Consider the following 23,874-nt stretch of genomic DNA (forward strand, 5'->3'; position numbering starts at 1 on the left):
CTCAGTATCCTTGTTTCAACCGTATGGCATATTTTGCAACCATATGCAACACGATGTGCCGACATTCTTGTTGTTTTCGTTTCTGTACCATCTACAGCTATAAAATGCACTAGCACTTTCCCCCTACTGGCTTGGGCTTGCTGTCGGCACGCAGCTAAAAGTTATATCCGTTAATTGAGCTACATCAATGCAGACCTTTGTTACGGCCACCACAATTCCAATTAATGCAAGACTGGTATGGAAACAGGAGTTTATATCATTTAAAAAGATAGCGTATCCTACCCCGTTAAAGATACAACAATATTAATTATTATTATTATCAATCGATCATAACTGAACTGTTTAGTTTGTCTGAGAAGACATTTTGCCTCTCATCCAAGTATGTTTCATCAGTTCATGCCCAAACAGTCCTGCTGCAATGGATTTAATGCCCTGAGAATACAGGGACCTGGATGATTGAAAAACATCCAAAGTAATTAATTATTTTTGTTAAAAAATAACTAATTTTCATTTAAAAAATTTACGCCAGAATCATCTACATTGTTAAATATCCACTCTATAAGTTATCTAGCAGTGATCTTACAGTATTTACTTTGACTCATAAAGCCAGTCAGTGTTCGAAATAATCTGAACTAAGGGAACATTCTGTTGCATTTGGGTTCAACAGGCATTGTGAAAGCAGGAAAATAAACGACAAATGTTTGTTTATTTTTCCATTCAGCGATAATGGGAGGAAACACACATTGGTTACATTTTCTTTTAAGTAACTGTGCCATATTTGTGATGATTTTTGACAATCCATGCACCTTTTAGAACATATTGTTAGAAACATGTATTGTTAAATTTGTAATTTGATTTCATGAAAAGGTGCATGTGTACCTAATGGATCGTCCAGTGAGTGGTTTATTTTGTCATTTGTATGCAATGCTTGGAGTGTAGCTGATTGCATTTCTTCCTCTCCAATCAATTTCTCAGTGAGCTTTGGAATTTATTTGCCAATGAGTACCCTCCCCAGTTGTGACGATCTGTTGTATTGCAGCACTTTGGCCAAATGAAGAAGCACTGTGAGAAAAAAAGCACACCTATACAAGTGCAATCATAATACTGAGGCGTATCTGTCATAGTTAATATTAATGGAGCGTAATGTAATGTTGGTACAGGCAGGGCACAGAGCTTGCAAATTTGCTAGATCAGCTGATCCAGTGCCAGCTTACTTCAGGTGTCTCTTCAATTATTCTCTCCTTCTAAGTAGTCAATTTGCTCAGCTAATTCCCTTCTAAGTGCGCACACACACACACACACAAATCATTGTTGTTTACAAAATAGGACAAATAACATATTTCAGTTGTAACTAAAGTGGCCCTGACTTAACAGTTAATTGTAGTTTGCCCAAACTTTCTGTGTGTTTTGTTCATGTTATACTGTATATTTTGGCAGCGTTTTATCCAGCAATATACGCTGTATTTTTTCTACTTTGAAATAACGTAATATTTTCTCTTTTTCCTGCATTTGAGCAAGTCACACACAGTGGTACCTCAACTTACAAGCACATTACGTTCCACGACCGAGCTCGTAACTCAAAATAATCATTTCTCCAGGCCTATTTAAACAAATTGCAGTCAATTTAATCTGTGCTTGGCCCTCTTAAAACAAAAATGCCTTTTAAAAAGAGAAACTAACTTTTAAACAAGAAATATTGTTTGAAAACATTACATTAGCATGCACTACAAACAACTACAGTAGTTTTATAAATGCATGAAATATTATTGTTTAGTATTTACCTTGGAGACCGGACTAAAGCGCTGTCTCCTTCGGGCTGCTTCTCTGTCCAGTGTTGCCAAGACCGCTTATTATCATCTTATTATGAGCAACTTGTTTTCATAGAGCAGGTTGCCTGTTTCTCTTGCATTATCTAGAAAAAATGTTGTGTAACAATAGGAATTAGGAAATTGATGTTTATGTTCCACATGGACGCATTTGAGTGAAGGACGGAGAAGTTAAAGTAGTCAACACGTGATTTGTTTGTGTACCCAAGGCAATGCTCGACCGTCCAGTTTGTTAAGTCAGAAGTAGACCAAACTAATTGAAACTTGTCAAATACAGAGTCTGCTGCTTCTTAATATTTTTATGGATACATGTTCGTTGTTGGTTGTGTGTAGCTGCATGCCCTCAGGCTGGCTGCAGCTTGTGTGATGCAGACTGACCACGCTCGAGTGGGGCAGACTCTCCGGGTAGGCTGCTAACAGGTATGACATCATTTTAATTATTTGTTTCTCTGATTTAGTCTTTTGTTTCATCTCCTTCAACATAACAGTCTCATTTCCTATGGTTGGAGGGCGTGATGTCAATCTTTGACCAGCGCTCAAACGCACATGTCAAATTTTGAATCAAAACTTATGTTTGCTTCTTGTGTAAATGAAGCAGAAACAACCGGTAAAAATAGTTTACTCATTATTGTTCAAATGGTACAAACCTGCTAAAAATATTACATCAAGTGATGGTTAAAATGCTCATAACTCAAGGTATACACGCAACTTAATGTAAAACAAAAAGTGCACTTATATGGAGGTACCACTGTATTCTGATCTTGAATAATCTCAATTTAGTATATCTTATCATTGTTTAGATCAGTTTTTGCAGTGTGGAACAGCTCTATGTATATAATTAAAATGGGAAGAGTGAAGAAGGCAATAATCTCTCATCGGACATTAAAACATTGTAGTTCAAAGAGATGCTAAATACTCTTTATTGTGACCTTCTCTAGTCACCCATGTATAACCCTAATAATAAATGTTACTCACATAAAACTGCCAGGCAGTAAATTACAGGACACAATATAGACAAACAACCTTTCACACTCATATTCACAGATATGGGCAATTTACATTCTGTAATTTACCTAACATCCATGTTAGCGGTGAGGCAGATGTGTTAACCACCTGGAATCAGATATTCTCTGTAATTATTATGGTTCTTGTTTTTTTAGCTCGAACACCTAAGCCACATAACTCTGCCAGCATGAAAATGAGTTTCACCGGCTGTCACATCATTTGTTTACTAAAGAAAGATAATCTGCAGGTCTCCAAGAGGGGCTAAAATCATTGAAGCAGTCTCACCATCACAGCTGGGAAGAGCGTGACTCCACTGATGATTTTGCTCGCAAACAATGGGCTCCTGATCACTCAGCGTATATCCTAGGTCGCATGTAAAGGAGACACGGGAGCCGATGGAGAAGCTGCTGCCATGGCGACGCCCGTTGACTGGAATACCCGGGTCAAGGCAAGAGTCTGACTCCATTTTCACACCTGGAATTCATATCACACATGCATAAATGGCACAGGGTCAAGAGGGTGTGTGCATACGTGAGCATACATAACAAGTATGTCACATTTGTGAAGATAGGCCTAGAGCGCTGTACTCGACGCATGTCTGCTGAATTGTAATCACTCGGCCAATCCTTACTCTCGTATCTGATGCTGAAGCCCACCGCAGAGCGACTGTTGTCAGTGGTGAACAACAGGAACAGGAAGTTGGACGTGGAAATCAGGAAATGAGGTGCTTGGGTGCCATGGTATTCACCAATCAAGGGGGAGGAAGATGAGGGGCCATCCCTAATCTCTAAAGTGTCATAGTTGACTTCGGTATGGAACCTAGACAACAACAACAACAAAAAAAAACATTAATACAGTACAACATCACCAGCGTACAATTTTTTTTTTTTTACAATGTTTTGAAAAGGATCTTGAAATATCAACCGCAAAGATGACTGGCATAAGCAAACACCTGTAATCACATAGTGAACAACCACAATTGACTACCCATGTAGAAGCAACGGATGACTATTTCCATATTAAACCTGCTTATGAGTTATGTAATTAAGCACTATGCAGTCAAATTGATGAAAATTATTTTTTTTCCCTTATATTTCAATTCAAAAGGCATCATAACTTCCTAAAGAACTTTCTGGATTAAAGTAGCCATCACTTTTCAAACCTATCATTATTGGAAAGTAAACGATGTAGGCATGGGGTGTTATTTGAATGCAATTAGCTTCTTGCCGAAATAGAAAACAATAAAGGAGACGAGATGCAAAAAAAACTCAAGCTGCAATCTAAAAGGACTTTGAGTGTCTCTCGTTCAAAGCGGAACAGCAAAGTTGTGTTGTCTGCACAACACATTTGCATAAACGCAATCCAACACAAATGGAATGCCTTATAGGCTGCAAGAGGTGATGTGGCCTTTATGTTTAAGTTCCAAAATAGATAGATTTCAGCCACAGCAATTTCATGCTATGCTGCTTCTGCTTGTGGCTCATTGCCAGAAAGAAAAGTGAAACTCCAATATTAATCGTTGGCTGCAGAACATACTACCTTTACAATAATCTGACTGCTTTATATCACCTGACGAAATGACAGAGTGACTGACTCAGCCAGAAAACTGCTTTCACCATAAAAATTGCGTGCATTGTATGCCACCTATATCATTCATTATTGCCAATGCTGTGCCAAAAACACAGGCGCACCTTTTGTTTGCTAAAAATAAGGTATATAAATAAATGATGAATGGGTTATACTTGTATAGCGCTATTCTACCATCAAGGTACTCAAAGCGCTTTGACAGTACTTCCACATTCACCCATTCACACACACAGTTACACACTGATGGCAGGAGTTGCCATGCAAGGCGCTAACCAGCACCCATCAGGAGCAAGGGTGAAGTGTCTTGCCCAAGAACACAACGGACGTGACTAAGTTGGTAGAAGGTGGGGATTGAACCCCAGTAACCAGCAACCCTCCGATTGCTGGCACGGCCACTCTACCAACTTCGCCACGCCGTACCCGTCTGGATAGTATTGTTAACCTTTTTGACCTTGGGGCCCAACTTTTCCACTACAGAGGGGCCTGGGGCCCACTTAAATATGAACAATGAATTACCGGTAGTAATCTTGCTCTTGATTTTATTCATATTCAATAATTATACTTTATCTAACCTAGTTACAGTTTAACAGGATACACCTTGTCAAATGATATGAAACCAAGTGGTAATCACAAAAATCATTATCAAGCCTTAGGTCAGGCTAATTATAATAAATACTAATCAAAGGGACTGATGAAAAATACATTTACATACATTACGTAGTGCTAAAATAAACAAAATGTAACTAAGTTAATAATGAATAATCATAATATATGTTTCTTAGATAAACAGTCAATAATATTTAAGTGCAAATGAAAATACAGCTTCATCAATTTAGGCATAATGTTTACGCTTAAGAAACCTGCCTCTATTACTGTCGCTCCAGACTTCTTCTGTTTGTCTGAGATTCTCATCATTGCCACAAAGGGTGGAAAAGTGTATGGACCACAGCTGAGAAACAGATATTTTTTGGTGTCTCTATTGGGGACGCTCATGGCCCAACATCGGCAGAGTCGTGTACAGAAAGAGTATAGCCAACCCTGTTTCAGACTATCTCCTCAATGATTGGTCAAAAAGCAATGCCGTGAATACAGTGCGCCATGACTAATGTGTGTGTATATATATATATATATATATACACACATATGTTCACAAATACGACACACAATACTATAGTTAACACAGGCTAATTAAACACTTGTTATTTACAATCTTTGTAGATCACACACTTAATGTTTTTTTAAATAACATGCCACCATTGTTTTACTTTAAAGTCAGTTAGATGTCATTTTTTACCTATTTTGCCTGAGGAAAAGAAGATGCCTAATCATTTTTAACACCTTGATATAGGGTGGTGACCTCTCTAAACATCATCACATAAAGTATGATTAAATCCATTATGCATTACATTTTGCTTCGAGTTGGAAAATACACCGTATTATTCTGACCTACTCAGTGGCCTTGTGGTTAGAGTGTCCGCCCTGAAATCGGTAGGTTGTGAGTTCAAACCCCGGCCAAGTCGTACCAAAGACTATAAAAATGAGACCCATTACCTCCCTGCTTGGCACTCAGCATCAAGGGTTGGAATTGGGGGTTTAATCACCAAAAATGATTCCCGGGCCCACTGCTCCCCTCACCTCCCAGGGGGTGATCAAAGGTGATGGGTCAAATGCAGATATTAATTTCGCCACACCAGTGTGTGTGTGACAATCATTGGTACTTTAACTTTTTACCTATAAGGTGCACTTAAAAAACTTTTTTTTTTTCACAAAAATATACAGTGCGCTTTTTAACCTGGTGCGTTTAATTCATAGATTAATTCTGGTTGTGTTTACCGACCTCAAATCAATTTTATTTAGTACAAGTTGTAATGATAAGTGTGACCAGCAGTTACATATAAGATATATGTATGGACTGCATGTTGACACCTGTTCAAAAAAGGTTGCTCGCAAGCAAGCCAAAAACGTTTATGTTCCATTGAGAATATAGAACATTACACACAGCGCTCAAAAATCTGTCAAAATGTTTTAGTACAAGTTTTGGTGAACTACGAAGCTGCACCGTTTGATGACTTGTCGGCGCATTACCGCTACCGTAGTCAGACGTGATGTTCATACGGGTATTATTATGGTGTGTGTGTATAAGGACATTAAAATGGCACTTATCTTAATTATTTGCCGTTTAGTTTTCGACTTGTAATGCAAAACCACCTATTGGTTCCTGCTGATGTGTATTCCCGATCTTCACAAGTCCCGAAAATTAGCGTCCCATTCTAGTCTGTGCCGTAGTCAATAAGCTCCTTCTTTTCCTCTATCCTCTTGTTGTGGGGCATTCATCCTCGGCTGTTGCCATTTCTGACACAAATTGGCATACAGTTCTAACCTATATCTGTCAGTAGACTCGCTATAAATGCGCTAAAAACTACCGGTACAACAAAGGAGAAGACGCTGTCAAAGTGGAGCCACGTAAATAAGACCGCGCACAAAACGCGCGCATCCTTACGAGACTGTCAGAAAGCGGCTTGAAGATGGTCTGTAAAACATTATCTATGCAACATTTTGACCAAAGAACCACCATTACATGTTATGTAGACCACAAGGACGTGTTTTAAATGTAGAACAAAATAAATCCTTAATGCGCCTTATGTTCCAATGCGTTTTTTTGTATAAAAATAGACCTGAATAGACTCGCTCATCGACAGTGTGCTTTATTGTATAATCCGGTGCGCCCTAAAGTCCTAAAAATACGGTACATAAAAATGATAATATGGCCAAGACTTACTTGCCTATTACAGTAATGCACAGTGCAATGTGTCCAGTGTGTTTGTTAGTTTTTGCCGGATATCCTGTGCAAAAATTTGCATATTCTGCAACAACCATTCTGAAGAACATTCAAAGGAAACATCTATTGACAATAACAACATACCTGTCAAAGTGTATCTTCACAGCGTGATCAGGCAGAGATTCTATTACCCACTGGCAGTTGAGAGAATCTTTATAGAAAGAAGGCCAACCAGGAGACAGAAGAACTCCAGTTGGAGCAGTGAGATGGCCTCCACATGGAGCTACAATGAGAAGACGGCACAAACAAATTATCTTATTTTCTTCTTTTTGTGTCTCAGCATCATTTTCCCCAACCTCAAGAAATCTTTCCAGTTTATTTCCACTCTGTAATCCTTTCAGAATGTCTAAATTGTTACCAAACACAATCAGATATATTCAATGATACTATACTGAGCCCGAGTTGTTCACATTCAAGAGAGCCTAAATAATTATGGATTTAATATTGGTGGGGAAATGCCAGATTATTTATGTTCCAGATGATGCCAACATTTCTTCTCACTTCTTTGCAGCTCAGTGAACTGTAGGCAGCAACACTTAATCCCCTCTAAATCAGAAAATAAAGACATTAGCATTTGTATACAGTAGTTTGCATCCCATATCAAAATAGATAATAACATACAAACATATTGAAATGTTTGTTTAAATGTATTAAAACTCAAAATGTAAAACCATTTTAAATGGATTATGACTTTTATTTATGTAGATTGCCACTTGAAAACATCAGTATACTTGTTAAATGTATCATGACTGGTGTACACATTAGTTATTTTTGTGAATTAATGTTATAAAACTTCAACACAAGGCAGTGTTGGATCCAAGGTTTGGGTCAATGTGGTCACAGTTTTCAGGTCGGCTCGGTACATTATTGTTCTTTTTAACACACCATAATACCCATCCATCCATCCATCCATCTTCTTCCGCTTATCCGAGGTCGGGTCGCGGGTGCAGCAGTCTAAGCAGGGAAGCCCAGACTTCCCTCTCCCCAGCCACTTCGTCCAGCTCTTCCCAGGGGATCCCGAGGCGTTCCCAGGCCAGCCGGGAGACATAGTCTTCCCAACGTGTCCTGGGTCTTCCCCGTGGCCTCCTACCGGTCGGACGTGCCCTAAACACCTCCCTAGGGAGGCGTTCGGGTGGCATCCTGACCAGATGCCCGAACCACCTCATCTGGCTCCTCTCCATGTGGAGGAGCAGCGGCTTTACTTTGAGCTCCTCCCGGACGGCAGAGCTTCTCACCCTATTTCTAAGGGAGAGCCCACTTGTACCCGTGATCTTGTCCTTTCGGTCATAACCCAAAGCTCATGACCATAGGTGAGGATGGGAACGTAGATCGACCGGTAAATTGAGAGCTTTGCCTTCCGGCTCAGCTCCTTCTTCACCACAACGGATCGATACAGCGTACGCATTACTGAAGACGCCGCACCGATCCGCCTGTTGATCTCACAATCCACTCTTCCCTCACTCCCGAATAAGACTCCGAGGTACTTGAACTCGGGCGAGAACCATGGACTTGGAGGTGCTGATTCTCATCCCAGTCGCTTCATACTCAGCTGCGAACCGATCCAGTGAGAGCTGAAGATCCTGGCCAGAAGAAGCCATCAGGACCACATCATCTGCAAAAAGCAGAGACCTAGTCCTGCAGCCACCAAACCAGATCCTCTCAACGCCCTGACTGCGCCGAGAAATTCTGTCCATAAAAGTTATAAACAGAATCGGTGACAAAGGGCAGCCTTGGCGGAGTCCAACCCTCACTGGAAACGTGTCCAACTTACTGCCGGCAATGCGGACCAAGCTCTAGCACTGATCATACAGGGAGCGGACCGCCACAATCAGACAGTTCGATACCCCATAATCTCTGAACACTCCCCACAGGACTTCCCGAGGGACACGGTCGAATGCCTTCTCCAAGTCCACAAAACACCATAATACCATATATCCCAATAATCCAAAGCCATTATTTTTTATTAGTAGTATTAATATTTTGTCATGTATAGTTACAGAGCTGCCAACATTTGGTAGTTGCAATCCAGTAGATCTCCTTCCGTGCACTTTTGGAGAAGCGCAACAACCTAATTGATGTTTGGCAACGACTTAATTGATGTTTGGGTAAGGTTCTGTGCAGTTGAGACTCTCAAGGTGCATTGCTGGTGTTCATCTGTGAGACAACACCTGTTGCGGCGATCTGCCTGGAGGTGCGGCTGAAGGTGTGTGTGTGACAGCGGCTGTGCTGCTGCATGCGCGTCACAGCAGAAGCGCTGCATGCGTGTCACAGCAGAAGCGCTGCATGCGCGTCACAGCAGAAGCGCTGCTCCGCGGCGCGCCTCACCAGGTGCGCTCTCCAGCAGGTGAGCGCAATCAGACTGATGAGCAGCGCAGACAGGACAAAGCAAACAAATGCACCCGTTTCATTCAGTGTGCAGGACGGAGCTGAGAGCAGCAGAGACAGAGACGATCACTAAAACCACGAAAGCACTTCACAAACGCATGGGAAAAAGGACTCAAACCAAACGGACTACCGGTGAGCTCACCTCTTTCCACTGGACTGTTTAATCATGATCCGACTGTTGAAGTTTATGCGCTGTGATTGATGGCAGAGCTCAACTTCAGAAGAATGTTTATTTAGATAATTGAACTGTTAAATAAGGTACAATTGGTGCTTATTTTGTTTCTTTTCTTTATCTTATTCACCACAAATATTTGCTTTACTTGTAGAGACAAGAAATGGGCAATTAGGGCGCTTAAAGCCTTGTAAATGTAATTTGAAGTATATTAATATAGAGAGTGGATTTTGCTTTATTAAAAGGCAAAGTAAAACATTTAATTCATGTATAAAAATAGTATTTCTGTTAAAAGTGTTTATGTTAAAAACTACAGTAATATTGGTTTAAAATGCTTGATTTCATATGAATTAATAGAGAAGTGTCAAGTTAAACTTGTTGTAGAAATTCATGTCTAAAGTCTGTATAAAATAATTTAGGCTAAAACTTAAGGTAAAACACGTTGCTTTAAAAGTAGATGGTTCTAACATGTGAACTATATTTCTGTTTATTTAATGCCTAATTTACCTTATTAATCTAAGTTAATTAAGTTAAGTGAAATGCTGGTTAATGTGTATTAATTAATGTTAAAAATGTACTTACCTTTATAAAATACCTGAGTTAATGTACTTACTTTGTTTGTTGCAAAATGCTGTATTTTATTTAAAAGCTTTTATTCTTGTGTGTTTAAAGGTTTTTCACCCTCCAAGATTCCAGTTAATAAACTGAAATACGAGTGAAATCCTGAGCCTCATCGAGTCCTTCCTTTTCAAGTGTGGGAAGCCATGTCGTTATAAATACACCTGACAGTGAAAAACCGTCTGTGACCAGCAAAAGACTCCACTTGCGGCCACCACTGAGAGGGAGGACACTCCACCTGGGGCCTGGAGGACAAAGACTGCTGTCTGTCAGCCAAAGAGAGCAAGATGGCTGATCCAAAGCCAACAGATGAACTGAAAGTGGAGAGGGCCACAGCTAAGAGACAGTTCTCCCGCCTTGCCAACAACATTACGAGAACCTACATAGAGATGTCTAAGGAGGAGTTACAGGAGAACTTCAAGAAGCTGATGCTAGAGAGCTCTCGTGTCTTCGAGGCAAACGAAGAAGTGGAAGCCGCTTACATGGCAGACGCTGAGGAGCTGAGCGACCCCCAGAAAGCCGACATAGCAAAGACGGAGAAAGAATGTGAGCAGAAGACGAAAGAAGTCAAACTCCTAATCCGAGAGACGCTCTGGACCACATATGGAGAAAAGGAACTTTCCCTGGCTCTACAAGTTGCAGAGGCCGAATTCAGGAACGTCTCCTTCCAGCCAGACACAACTCTGGAGGCTTGTGAGTTCATGCTGACCCACCTACAGAAGTTGGTGGACAAGGCAAAGGAAGCGCACCAGAACTGGAACCACTGGGCTCCGCTTGCCGAGAAAAAGGACTTTGATTACCGTTTAAGAGAGCTCGAGGTGGTCCTTCCCAAGCTGGTGTCACAGAAGGCCCCCCTCATCCAAGCAGCAAGTATAAAGAAAGACGCTGGACCCCAGCCCATCTCAGCCCGCAGCTCAGCTCCAGTGGCAGCGATAAAGCTAAAGGCCACAGCCTTACCAAAGTTTGCCGGCAACCAGCGAAACTACTACAGATGGAGGAAGGAATGGGAGGCTCTGCAGAAGCAAGGTGAACCAACCGGATCTTCAGAGGTTAAGAAATTCCAACTACTGGATAGCCTTGATGAAAAGGTGGCCAGGGAACTACGTCTGTCAACGTACAGCTCAGCAGATGAGATCTTCAGAGTCCTGGAAAACCGGTTTGGGAACCAAGCCAGCATTGCTCTTGAGATCATAGAAGAGCTACAAGCAAGACCATCAGCCAGGAGCGGCCATCCAAGGAAAATCGTAGAGCTCATCCAAACTGTGGAAAAGGCCCTTTATGATCTAAACGAACTGGATAATGCAGACGCCTTAAAGAACCCACTGGTGATTAGATCCATCGAGAGCAAACTCCCAGAAACTCTGAAGAAAGACTGGCTCACCTATGCTGCTGACAGAGGAAACACTGTTAACCCCCAGAACCGCTTCGACAAGCTCATCACATTCCTAAAGTCCCAAGAATCTATATATGAGCAACTAGATCAACTGAGCAACGTCTTTGAACCCGCCAAGGAGCAGACTAAGCTCATCAAGTATGCCAGAACAAAGTCAGCCAAGTCCAGCAGTGAAACAGCAGGCTGCATCATTTGTGGTGACCCAAAGCACAGAAGAAGACTCTATTTCTGCAGAAGGTTTAGGATCAACCTAAAGCCATCGGAGAAGAGGGATGCAGCACAACAGCTCGGTGCCTGCAAGAGATGTCTCGAGGTCCACAGCAGCGACCCCTGCAGAAACACCACGTATCTGTGCGGGAACCCAGAGTGCAAAGACCAACACCATTACCTTCTCTGTCCAGTTGCCAGACCCCAGTCCCAAAGAACACCTAAATCCAGTCCAGTGAGAGCTGAGGGGAAAAGATACACCGAAGCTCAAAAAGACTTCCTATCCAGGCTTACCCCTGAGCTGGCGCAGCAGTGTCGAGACACCTTCTGCAACGTCACATCCAGAGCATACAACACCACAGCAGTTGAAAGAGGTCTTCTAGAGGAAAATGGCTTGCATGAGTATCCAGTGATCCTGATGCTCTTTGATGTCACTGCCAACGATGGACAGAGAATTGGGACCCTCATCGACCTGGCATCAGACACGAACTATATAACACATAGAGCTGCCAGCAAGTTGAACCTGAGAGGTGAAGATGTGACACTGGTGGTTTACGGCGTTGGAGGGATGAAGGTGTCTGTTGCAACTAAGCGCTACCTCCTCAAGATTCGGGTCAACACTCCGAGAGGGACCCTCAGGTCACATCAACTAATCTGCTATGGCCTTGATAAGATTGCAGAGTTTCACAGACATGTTCCAGCTATTAAGCTACAGAAAATCTTCCCAGATGTTCCCCTAAGAGACCTTGCTAGACCCAAAGAGGTGCAACTCCTGATCAGCCACAAGGAAGGCCAGCTAGTACCCCAGAAGGTTTGTTCTGTTGGCAACCTTGTGCTCTGGGACGGCCCCCTCGGCAAGACGATCGGAGGCACACACCCGGACCTCTTTGAAGAAGTCACCTTAATGGCCCACACATCAAAGACACACTTCGCAAGATCCATGAGAACTGCAGCAGTCAAATACAGTGAACTCATCTGTAGAGATCCAATCTCCTGCCAGTCTCCCGACAAGCCCCACACCCAGTCCAATACAGCCACTAGCAGCAGAGACTTTCTGAAGTGGTGGAAGTGGGAAAGTATTGGAGCTGCTTGTGAGCCAAGATGTGGAGGATGTCGCTGTGGGAATTGCCAACCCGGGGGAAAAGAAATGACACTGGCTGAAGAAAGAGAGATGGAGATAGTGAAGAACGGGTTGATGTATGTGAATGGAGACCATCACAGCCCTGATCCCCACTGGCATGCCAAGTATCCCTGGACAGAAGATCCAGCATCTCTACCCAACAACAGGAGAGCGGTTGAAGCCACATTCCTCAGGACAGAGAAGCAGCTGGCAAAGGAACCGGAGTTGAAGACAGCCTACATGTCACAAGTCCATGAAATGCTTCATCGCAAAGCTGCAGTGAAGCTATCCAAAGAGGTTCTGCAGAGTTGGACTGGGCCAGTGTGGTACATAAGTCACCTGATTGCACCAAATCCACATTCAGTCTCCACCCCAGTGAGGCTAGTATGGAACAGCAGCCAGAAGTACAGAGGCCTGAGTTTGAACGACATACTAATCAAAGGTCCTGACGTCCTGAACCCAATCAGAGCTGTCCTACTGAGGTTCCGAGCTGGTGTCTTTGCTGCCCTCGGTGACATCCGCAAGATGTACAACTCTGTCTGGTTGGAAGAGAGAGAGGTCCACCTGCACAGGTTCCTGTGGCGTGACACTGAAAAGGCTGAAATAGAAGACTTCGCCATAACAAGGGTCAACATGGGAGACAAACCTGCTGGTTGCATAGCCCAAGTCGCCATGAGAGAGACCGCCAACTTGCCTTCATTCAAACACTTCAAAGAAGAGAAACGTGTGATAGAGGAAGATGCATATGTGGATGATATCCTGACCTCTCACAACAACCTCCAGCACCTCAAACTCCTCACATCCAACATCGAACAGATCCTTAAAGCTGGAGGATTCATCATGAAGCCCTGGGTCTACTCCGATCAAAGTGGGAGGAAAGGGCCGAGAGGTGAGAAGATGGAGTCAAAGACCATGATCCTGCCAAACCAGCTCACTGAAGAGGATAACAAAGCCCTCGGCCTTGGTTACACCATTGAGGATGACACACTACATGTCATGGTTGCAGTGAACTTCTCCAAGAAGAAGAGGAAAATGCGCCTTGGTCAGGACTTACTGAGAGATGAAGTAAGAAGACAAACCCCAGATCCATTCACCAGAAGAGAACTGTTGAGCCAAGTCTCTGGTCTCTATGATCCACTCGGCCTCGTGGCTCCTGCAAAGCAGAAGGGAGCCATCCTCATCCGAAGAGCTTTTCAAGAAGCAAAAGTCATGTACTGCATAGAAGACACCTGGGATGCCGCCTTGTCCAAAGGACTCAGAGAAGATGCCATAAAGCTCCTAGAAGACTATGCAGAGCTGAGCCAACTCAGATTCACCAGACCCCTGACACCACCAAATCCACGTGCAAAACCAAGTGGCATCACCTTCTCTGATGGCAGTGAGCACGCATATGGCGCTGTGCTGTACCTACGCTGGAGCTGCAGCCATGGTGTTGTTGTGAGGCTAGTTGAATCTAAGGCCAAGCTGACCCCTCTCGACCACAAGGGTGACCCTGTGAAGGCGGAGATGTGTGGAGCAGTCTTTGCCGCCCGGTTGAAGAACTACTTCCAGAGACACTGCCGAATCGATGTTGAGAAGTGGTACCATCTCGTCGACAGTCAGACCGTCCTAGGCGCAATCCAGCGGGAGAGTTATGGTTACCAGACCTTCTTTGCCAACCGAGTCGGCGAGATCCAAAGCAGCACAAATGTCCAAGACTGGTGGTGGATTCCAGGGCCCGAGAACATTGCAGATATCATAACCAGAGGGGCCAGTCCAAATGACTTAACTGAGGAATCCGAGTGGCAGTCAGGTCCAAAGTTCCTTCGACTTCCTGAAAGTGAGTGGCCGAAGAAATCAGCCAAAGACGTCGCCGCACAAGCAAGAGACAATATCACAAAAATACAGAAGAAAACATTTGTCGCCGTACTCACCCGAAGTCAACAGAAAGCACAGGACCCAAAAAGAGTCCAAGAAACAGAGTCCAGATTCAGAAGACCACCTGCAGCAGCAGCAGTCCAAAAGCTACTGGACGAAAGGCGCTTCAGCAATCTAAGACGGCTGGTCGGGACAATAGTATGGACTTGGAGAGCAGTAAAGAAATTCCTGTGCCCCGGCGATAAAGAAAAGTGGGAGGCAGTACCTTCATCTGGTGTCATCACTGTGAACGAAAGAGAAGATGTGTTCAGAGACCTATGCTTGGCAGCACAGGAGGGCGTACACTTTCCAAACACAACAACAGACAGACTGGTTGTTTACAAGGACCAAACAAGCGGACTCCTGATGTGTGGTGGCAGGATCCAGACCTTCAGAGAAGACCACAGAGCTGTTCCCCTGCTACCGTTCCAGGCCTGGATCTCCACCCTCCTAGCCCGGGAAGCACACAGTGAGGGACATGAAGGAGTGGCAGGAACTACACTGCGGATGCGAAAGAAAGCATGGGTCATCAAAGGAAGAATTATTGCCCAAAAAGTTGTTGACAAGTGTGTCGTGTGCAAGAAAGCAAAAGCAAAGACCTGCCAGCAAATAATGGGAAACTTGCCTGAGGAGAGATCGAATCCGGCTGCACCATTTCAATTCACATCTGTCGACCTGTTCGGACCGTACCAAGTGAAGGATGATGTCAAGAGGAGGGTGAGCATGAAAGTATGGGGCGTGCTCTTCTGCTGCATGTCCAGCCGAGCCATCCATGTCGAACTGGCAAACACGCTAACAACGGAGAGCTTTCTACTTGCTTACCAGAGGTTCACTTCTGTCCGAGGCCATCCTCAGAAGATCTGGTCCGATCCAGGTACGAACTTTATTGGAGCAAAACCTGTCCTTGAAGAGATGTACAGTTACCTGAGACGACAAAACAAAGGATCACTAGAAGAATATGCTGCCAGGAATGGGACCGACTGGATGTGGAGAATCCTTCCAGCCGATTCACCTCACCGAAACGGTGCCGCCGAAGCTGCTGTCAAGATCACCAAAAGAGCTCTACAAAGCCTTGGTAGAGGAGAAGGCCTTGCCTTCAGTGAATTCCTGACTGTACTCAAGCTGGCCGCCAACCTTGCCAACGAAAGGCCTATCGACGCTAGAGTCCAGTGCCGTGAGGACGGCATCCAATACATCACTCCAAACACCCTGTTGCTTGGTCGAGCCACACAAAGTGGAGATTTCAAAACATTCGACTACACAACTTACCCCTTCAAAAGGCTGCAAGAGATTCAAATGCAAGTCAGCTACTTTTGGAAGTCCTGGAGCCAACTCGCAGGTCCAAACCTGTTCATCCGCAGTAAATGGCATACTGCTGAAAGAAATGCTGCCATTGGAGACATAGTGTGGCTCTGCGACCAAAATGCACTGAGGGGTCAGTTCAAGCTAGCAAGAGTTGTCAGTGTGAACGCAGATCCCAAAGGCATTGTCCGAGATGTCCACGTGAAAGTCTCTCCAAGTGGGTGCGTTCAGGTGAAGACTCCAAACCCTGTCGTTAAAGAGTCCAGGTCTAAGGAGAAGGACTTCCAGGGCACCATACTGCATCGAGACGTCCGACGCCTTGTCGTCCTCATCCCGGCGGAGGATCAGGTCAGGGGAGACCAGCTCGCCTGAGAGGTGCGATCTTTCCAGGTTACACTGCAAAGATCGAGTGGGAGGTGTTGCGGCGATCTGCCTGGAGGTGCGGCTGAAGGTGTGTGTGTGACAGCGGCTGTGCTGCTGCATGCGCGTCACAGCAGAAGCGCTGCATGCGTGTCACAGCAGAAGCGCTGCATGCGCGTCACAGCAGAAGCGCTGCTCCGCGGCGCGCCTCACCAGGTGCGCTCTCCAGCAGGTGAGCGCAATCAGACTGATGAGCAGCGCAGACAGGACAAAGCAAACAAATGCACCCGTTTCATTCAGTGTGCAGGACGGAGCTGAGAGCAGCAGAGACAGAGACGATCACTAAAACCACGAAAGCACTTCACAAACGCATGGGAAAAAGGACTCAAACCAAACGGACTACCGGTGAGCTCACCTCTTTCCACTGGACTGTTTAATCATGATCCGACTGTTGAAGTTTATGCGCTGTGATTGATGGCAGAGCTCAACTTCAGAAGAATGTTTATTTAGATAATTGAACTGTTAAATAAGGTACAATTGGTGCTTATTTTGTTTCTTTTCTTTATCTTATTCACCACAAATATTTGCTTTACTTGTAGAGACAAGAAATGGGCAATTAGGGCGCTTAAAGCCTTGTAAATGTAATTTGAAGTATATTAATATAGAGAGTGGATTTTGCTTTATTAAAAGGCAAAGTAAAACATTTAATTCATGTATAAAAATAGTATTTCTGTTAAAAGTGTTTATGTTAAAAACTACAGTAATATTGGTTTAAAATGCTTGATTTCATATGAATTAATAGAGAAGTGTCAAGTTAAACTTGTTGTAGAAATTCATGTCTAAAGTCTGTATAAAATAATTTAGGCTAAAACTTAAGGTAAAACACGTTGCTTTAAAAGTAGATGGTTCTAACATGTGAACTATATTTCTGTTTATTTAATGCCTAATTTACCTTATTAATCTAAGTTAATTAAGTTAAGTGAAATGCTGGTTAATGTGTATTAATTAATGTTAAAAACGTACTTACCTTTATAAAATACCTGAGTTAATGTACTTACTTTGTTTGTTGCAAAATGCTGTATTTTATTTAAAAGCTTTTATTCTTGTGTGTTTAAAGGTTTTTCACCTTCCAAGATTCCAGTTAATAAACTGAAATACGAGTGAAATCCTGAGCCTCATCGAGTCCTTCCTTTTCAAGTGTGGGAAGCCATGTCGTTATAAATACACCTGACACTGATTTAAAGATAATATACACATAATTGCACATTTAATTTATCATTATAATGGTAAAAAGGAATGTTATGTGCCACTCAAGTGTGGCACATAAACTGGATTTTTTTTTATCAGTGCTGTCAATCGTTAAGAAAAAAAATATTGATTAAAGCTGCTATAAGTGTTTTATGATTCCCCCTAAACTTCATATCTAATGTGGGAGGAAACATCCTCTGTCATAACTGTCAAAACCACAAACCTAAAACAAACAAAGATGAACAAAGACTTTTAAACTGCATTCACACTTGTGGTTCGGTACTCTGGTCTGGTCTGAGAATAGAAATTAAGGGACTTGGTTAACACTTTGGTGCAGTGAGCAAAGCATTCACACTGGTTTTAATGTGTATATTTGTATCATAAATGCATGTCCCTGAAACATTGTTTTTTTCTTATAAGAACCGATAACGCAATTGAAGATTGTGGTCGCGCAGTAAGAAGTCTGTAGGTCCAAAAAAAGGATGTTGGAGAGATAAACAACTATAGTGGTACCTTAACTTAAGAGATCCTCTATTTAAGAGTCTTTTAGATAAGAGCTGTGTCTCAAATAATTGTTATGCCTTAAGTTACAAGCAAAAATTTGAGTTACAAGCTTCCCCGCCATTCATTGAGATAGTAATAAGTGCCACAGTGAACCCCATACAATCTGATCAAAACATTTAGTGCTACTCGTTAGCATTAGCTTGTAGCTAGAGATGGACATAACTTTGTTTTCCAACCGTGGGTAGGACGAAAGTGAAGCGTAAATGACAGTGCTGAGAAGAAGTGGATGATATTCAATGAAATAAATAATAATATTTCAAACTGAGCATATCCCGGCGAGTCTGCACCATACTGAATCAAAATGCCAAGAATGTTCAAATAATATCTTAACAGAAGACATTTATCCATGAAAATATGGAAAAGCTGCTGTTGCCGTAATTGACGGAGAAGCAGCTGGAAGGAGAAACCGTAAAAGTCCACTCTCCAAGATAAGTACTGGACATTATTATTACTTTACTTAAAACAACTACTGTAGTTATTATTGCTACATTCTGTTGTATTGGTATTTATATAATCTTATCTAAAAGTCTTTCTTTTTAAAGGCATGCTACATGTTAAAATGGTGCTGTTTTAGGGGGCCAAGCACTGTTGCAATTGATTTCAATACATTTTATTAGCAACATTGAATTGATGTACAAGTTTTTAGAGTGAAGAGCTCCATCATACAACCAATTAAGCTCTTAAGTTGAGGTCCCAATATATACAATTTCCAGAGTGCATGTGAGTTGAGAAGTATAGAAATCGATTCAATCTTGGAGCATTTGTTTACCTTCACAGCGAGGCACCGCTGCGGACCAAACAACACTTCCATCCTGAATGATGCAGGTGACCTGGTCCGACCCCTGTAAACATTTAGGTTTGATTTAAAATGCTCCTTACACTGATTAGGTGTATGCAGAAGTCATAATAACAATGGGTCAAACATTGCAGTATGAATTACCTGTGTTCTAATGAATCCTTGGTCACAACGGAACGCCACGGAGCTCCCAAGCCGAAATTGGTCGCCGAATCTTTGACCATTGACAGGGACGCCTGGATCATGACACTCATTGTGGCCAAAAGCTATAAAAGTATTAATAGAAAATATGATCACATATAAGTATGCACTTAACCTGAAAAATAGGCATACGATTGTTGTGTTTCCCACAATTTTTATAAATTAAGAATATTTTAGATACACTCCTTAAAATCAAACGGGCAACATGCTTTTTTTGTCGTACTGGAATATGATTAAGTGTATGTCGCACTTGGCTTCATAGTAACCACTGTGGGAGACGAGGAAAGACCCAATTGTTGTTACCTTTAATGTTAATAAGCTTACAATGTTATGTAGAGGTATAGGGGAGGGTAACATAAAATATTTGAGAACTTGATTTAACCTTAAGCAGTTAATTTGGCCAACTGATAATAACTTTATAAACAGGGTTTGTCTATAAAAGCCTGAAAGGTAAAATGCTCTGTACTTGACAACATCACATGACACCTCTGAAGAAGAACATTTTCAGGTACAAACAATTTTACCTGTCAGGCTTTTATAGATGAAGCATGTTTATAAAGTTAATTGAACCCTGTCTTGTTTATCTTTATCTTATCGCCATTCCAGAAGTTAACCTGATCTCACCTAGACTGTACATCCAGTGATTGGATGTGTTTGAGGTTGATTAGCTACTGATTGCGGGGAAATGAGAGAGAATACAGATAGAAGAGGAAAATAAGATAGCACTGCACGAGGTAAAATGTACGTATGGGGATAAACAATCATAAATCTACATGTATTACATAAATAATGTTTTAAAATTAATGCATCTGCATATATCAGCATGTGTGAGTGCATACAGTATATAAAGGCTAGAGAAAATTCTCAACCGCAGACGTGCAGCCACTTAAATATATGAAAAACATTCAAATAATCTTTGCATGGAACTAGTTTTGCATCCTGTCTACAGTAGGGAGTCCAAAGCTCAGCAGCTCTGTATAATGGATGCTCCCAGGTTCAGCTGTTGAGGAAAACTTTGGTTTATTTTCCAATCCTGTGCATGCATCTGTCACTGCTTCTTTTTTGTTGATGTCTTCACATCCTTAATGTGTGTCTGTTCTTTCATTCATCAGTCGCTGTTCACCTGTCCCTGATCTTTGCCTGTTGTATTGGAATTATTTGTTTTTGTTTCAACCATGGAGCAGACTGCTTTTCTCCCCCTGCTGCCTGTCACCTTCAGTGAAGTCTTTGTTCTGCTTAACTCTTGCATCCGTGTCGTCGTTCTACGTTTGGGTCTTTTGTTTCATTCCGTGACAGATGCATACTAAAACATGTGGATGTGATAAGGATGCTGAATGTGAAATGTACTGAATGCAGCAGGACTCATGTGAAACATCAGCAAGCTGACATTATCGTGACCGTGATGAAAAGGTGTCTCAAAGTAGCTTCAAAAAGAGACACCTACTTGTATAGCTGATATTGAAGCCTTTTCCGGTGTTGGAGTGATCCGACTGAAATTCCAGTCTCACGATGTGTCCGTTTGAAGCGATTTGGGAAGGCACATCATTTCCTGAGAATGATCCAAACGTTGTTGGTTCTGACAAACCTGCAAGAAAACAACATTTTGGTTGCCCTGAAAATAGACATCTAAACGTAATTTTCAAGCATATTAGAATAACTAAAAAGCAACTCCTTGAATAAGGGACACGGGGGAAAGGCAAAAGAGTGTTTGTGATAATCAATCAATCAATGTTTTTTTATATAGCCCTAAATCACAAGTGTCTCAAAGGGCTGTACAAGCCACAACGACATCCTCGGTACAGAGCCCACATACGGGCAAGGAATAATGAATATCATACTTGAATAGAGAGTTAACAGAGCGCTAAACAACAAATAAGAGTAGGGGGAAAATATGCCTGTCCAAATTAAGAAAACAATAAACAACAACAAAGTAAGCAGATCAAAATTGAATCAAATCTGCCTATAAAAAGAGATAATGATGCATGTATACTTGTTCTACAGAGGGAATAAAAGCCAAAAAAAAATGTCTATTGAAATGCAAAATCATCACGTTTTGTTTTTGAAAGTTTACACGCAGGCAACATTATATTCTCAAAATGGTCAGACACTAATAACTAAACAATTACTGCTTGTAGCACTACGGCTGGTTAATACACCTGTCTCGATCCTAAAGGGCTATTCACTTTTGCAGCGAAGAAGCAAACCATTTACAAACAGTATGAGATGCCTTCAAAAAATGATGTAGAAATACAAATTGGACATTGTTTGTACAAATACTGCAGACAACTCAATGGAATTGTTAGTCCTGACAGGAATGTTGATAATATTATTTGACCTAAATTATTCAAGATGATGCACCAATTACCATATTTTTTACTGTCGTGTTATACCATTAACACTGCCTGATCATTTTACTGTGACATTAATATTTGCTGTAGTTTATAGTATTTGAAGGGATGCGGGATTTGATTTGTTTGATTGCTTCAATCAGATTTTCTGAGGCCATCATCATGACATTTTGTTTCTTTACAGGGGACGTTTTCTGACTTATAAATGTTGGCCAATGATGGATAACCGTGTTAAACAATGCCACAGCATCAAATCATGAGGTTAATGCATTTGGGTGTGAGCTTGCATGCAGTTTCGGATGCCTGTGCCCGCTGCTATGCAATCTGGCTACATTGTGACATCACAGCAAGGTGGACATATTTATTTGGACATTAAGTAAAGCTATCAGCCAGAGGAGGAGGAGCTCTGTATGAGGCCAAATAAGTTTGAAGAGACACAAAAAAGGTAGGATAAAGTAATATTTTCAATTAATCTTGGCATGCGCACAATAACATTGACATGCAGTGACACACATTCTGCTAAAAGCTTTTTTATGCAGCTAAGAAAGGTGTACCTAATGTTGTGACCGGGGGAATTTAGATAATGTTTATGAAGTTTCGACCGTGTCTGGGAAAAAAATAAACAGCACTGAAGTTCGTCTTCGAGCTACTGGTCTATATTTAAACAGTCTACATTTTCCAAATGTAATTTATGATACTTTTAGAGAGGATGGGGCATGGATGGTTACATTTGCAGTCTGGTAAGGCCTCCACAAACGAACATCTTCCAGAAAGTCGGTTAAAAATTTGACTGTGGAGGAAAATTTATGCACAATTTAGACAAAAGCATATCCAATACATATTATCCAGACCAGAGCTCTTCAATCCCTGTGCCGTGAGATATTGTTTGGTGTGCCGTGGAAAATTATGCAATGTCACCTACTTGTTCTGACATATAATTTTTGCAAACCAATAATTATAATCCGCAAATAATGTGCCCTTGTTGAGTGCCAGTGCTGCCTAGAGATCGGCAGAGTAACCATGTAATACTATTCCATATTAGTAGGTAGCAGCGGGTAGCTAATTATTTTGTAGGCCTCCTTTGAGACAAGAGAGTTAAATGCATGGATGGTTATGGTTATGGTTTCAATTCATATCGAACAATTGCGTTAGATATTTGATGAGGACAACTTTATCTCGTCAATATAGGCTAAAGAGTTAAATTGTTTTACGTTTTCAGGTGCTGGTGTGCCTCAGGGTTTTTTAATGAGAAAAATCTGCCTTAGGTTAAAAACATTTGAAAATACTGATCTAGACCACAACAAAGTGTTTTTACATTTATATTAAACTCATCGTAGGTCCCATTTCAATTACATTTAACATTACAGTATTCTGATGACAAATGGCCTTAAGTTTTGGTTGCCAAAGTGCAAGACAAAGTGCATACACCCAGGGACCAGTTACGACTATATACAGCATCCTCAATTTAGCTCATTGAACACTGGGTGCAATTTCTGGGCTGTGACTCATTGAGGGACCTGGCTGAGGTATTAAAGCACCAGACAGACGTCAGTGGTTCACCAAACAGGTTAGAGGGCTAACAACAGTTTCTAAAGACGCTGCATTTAAATACATCCTACGGAGACTGACAGTAAAGGGATCAAGGTGTCCTGATCGCTATTTGACTCAAATGTCTCTGCCTAAGAAAAAATCTGTCACAATGACAGGATGTCTTGTACACAGTATTCATCATGTGCTTTGGGACCTGTAATGCATGATGCTACCTTACCTCATAAAGGGCTCACTGTATACCAATTTAATAAGGCAGAAAATAGCACACACCTCCCACTGGTCTGTGCACATTTAGCAGTTCAGAGGAACACCAGGTCTCCAACACCTCAAAGCTTGGGAAATTTGCATCAGCCATCAAAACATCTTACTAGATCTTAATGGGCCCCATTCAGCAACCGTTCTTAAGAACACATTTTGTTCCAAGGCCCACTTACAAAGTTTTTAAGGAGATTTTTG

General features: G+C 42.0%; 1 protein-coding gene across 1 annotated transcript in view; it reads right to left on the bottom strand.

Moving 5' to 3' along the window:
* LOC133630056 (CUB and sushi domain-containing protein 1-like) overlaps positions 1–23,874 on the bottom strand; it is a 426,532-nt gene that overhangs the window by 275,608 nt on the left and 127,050 nt on the right. The window contains exons 7-12 of the mRNA XM_062021303.1: positions 20,964–21,104; positions 19,463–19,584; positions 19,292–19,364; positions 7,342–7,480; positions 3,463–3,650; positions 3,117–3,305 (exon numbers count right to left, since the gene is read on the bottom strand). Of these exons, the coding sequence (XP_061877287.1) occupies positions 3,117–3,305; positions 3,463–3,650; positions 7,342–7,480; positions 19,292–19,364; positions 19,463–19,584; positions 20,964–21,104 (852 nt within the window). The remainder of the gene's footprint in view (positions 1–3,116; positions 3,306–3,462; positions 3,651–7,341; positions 7,481–19,291; positions 19,365–19,462; positions 19,585–20,963; positions 21,105–23,874) is intronic.

Source organism: Entelurus aequoreus, linkage group LG02, assembly GCF_033978785.1.
Source record: "Entelurus aequoreus isolate RoL-2023_Sb linkage group LG02, RoL_Eaeq_v1.1, whole genome shotgun sequence".
Classification (NCBI taxonomy): domain Eukaryota; kingdom Metazoa; phylum Chordata; class Actinopteri; order Syngnathiformes; family Syngnathidae; genus Entelurus; species Entelurus aequoreus.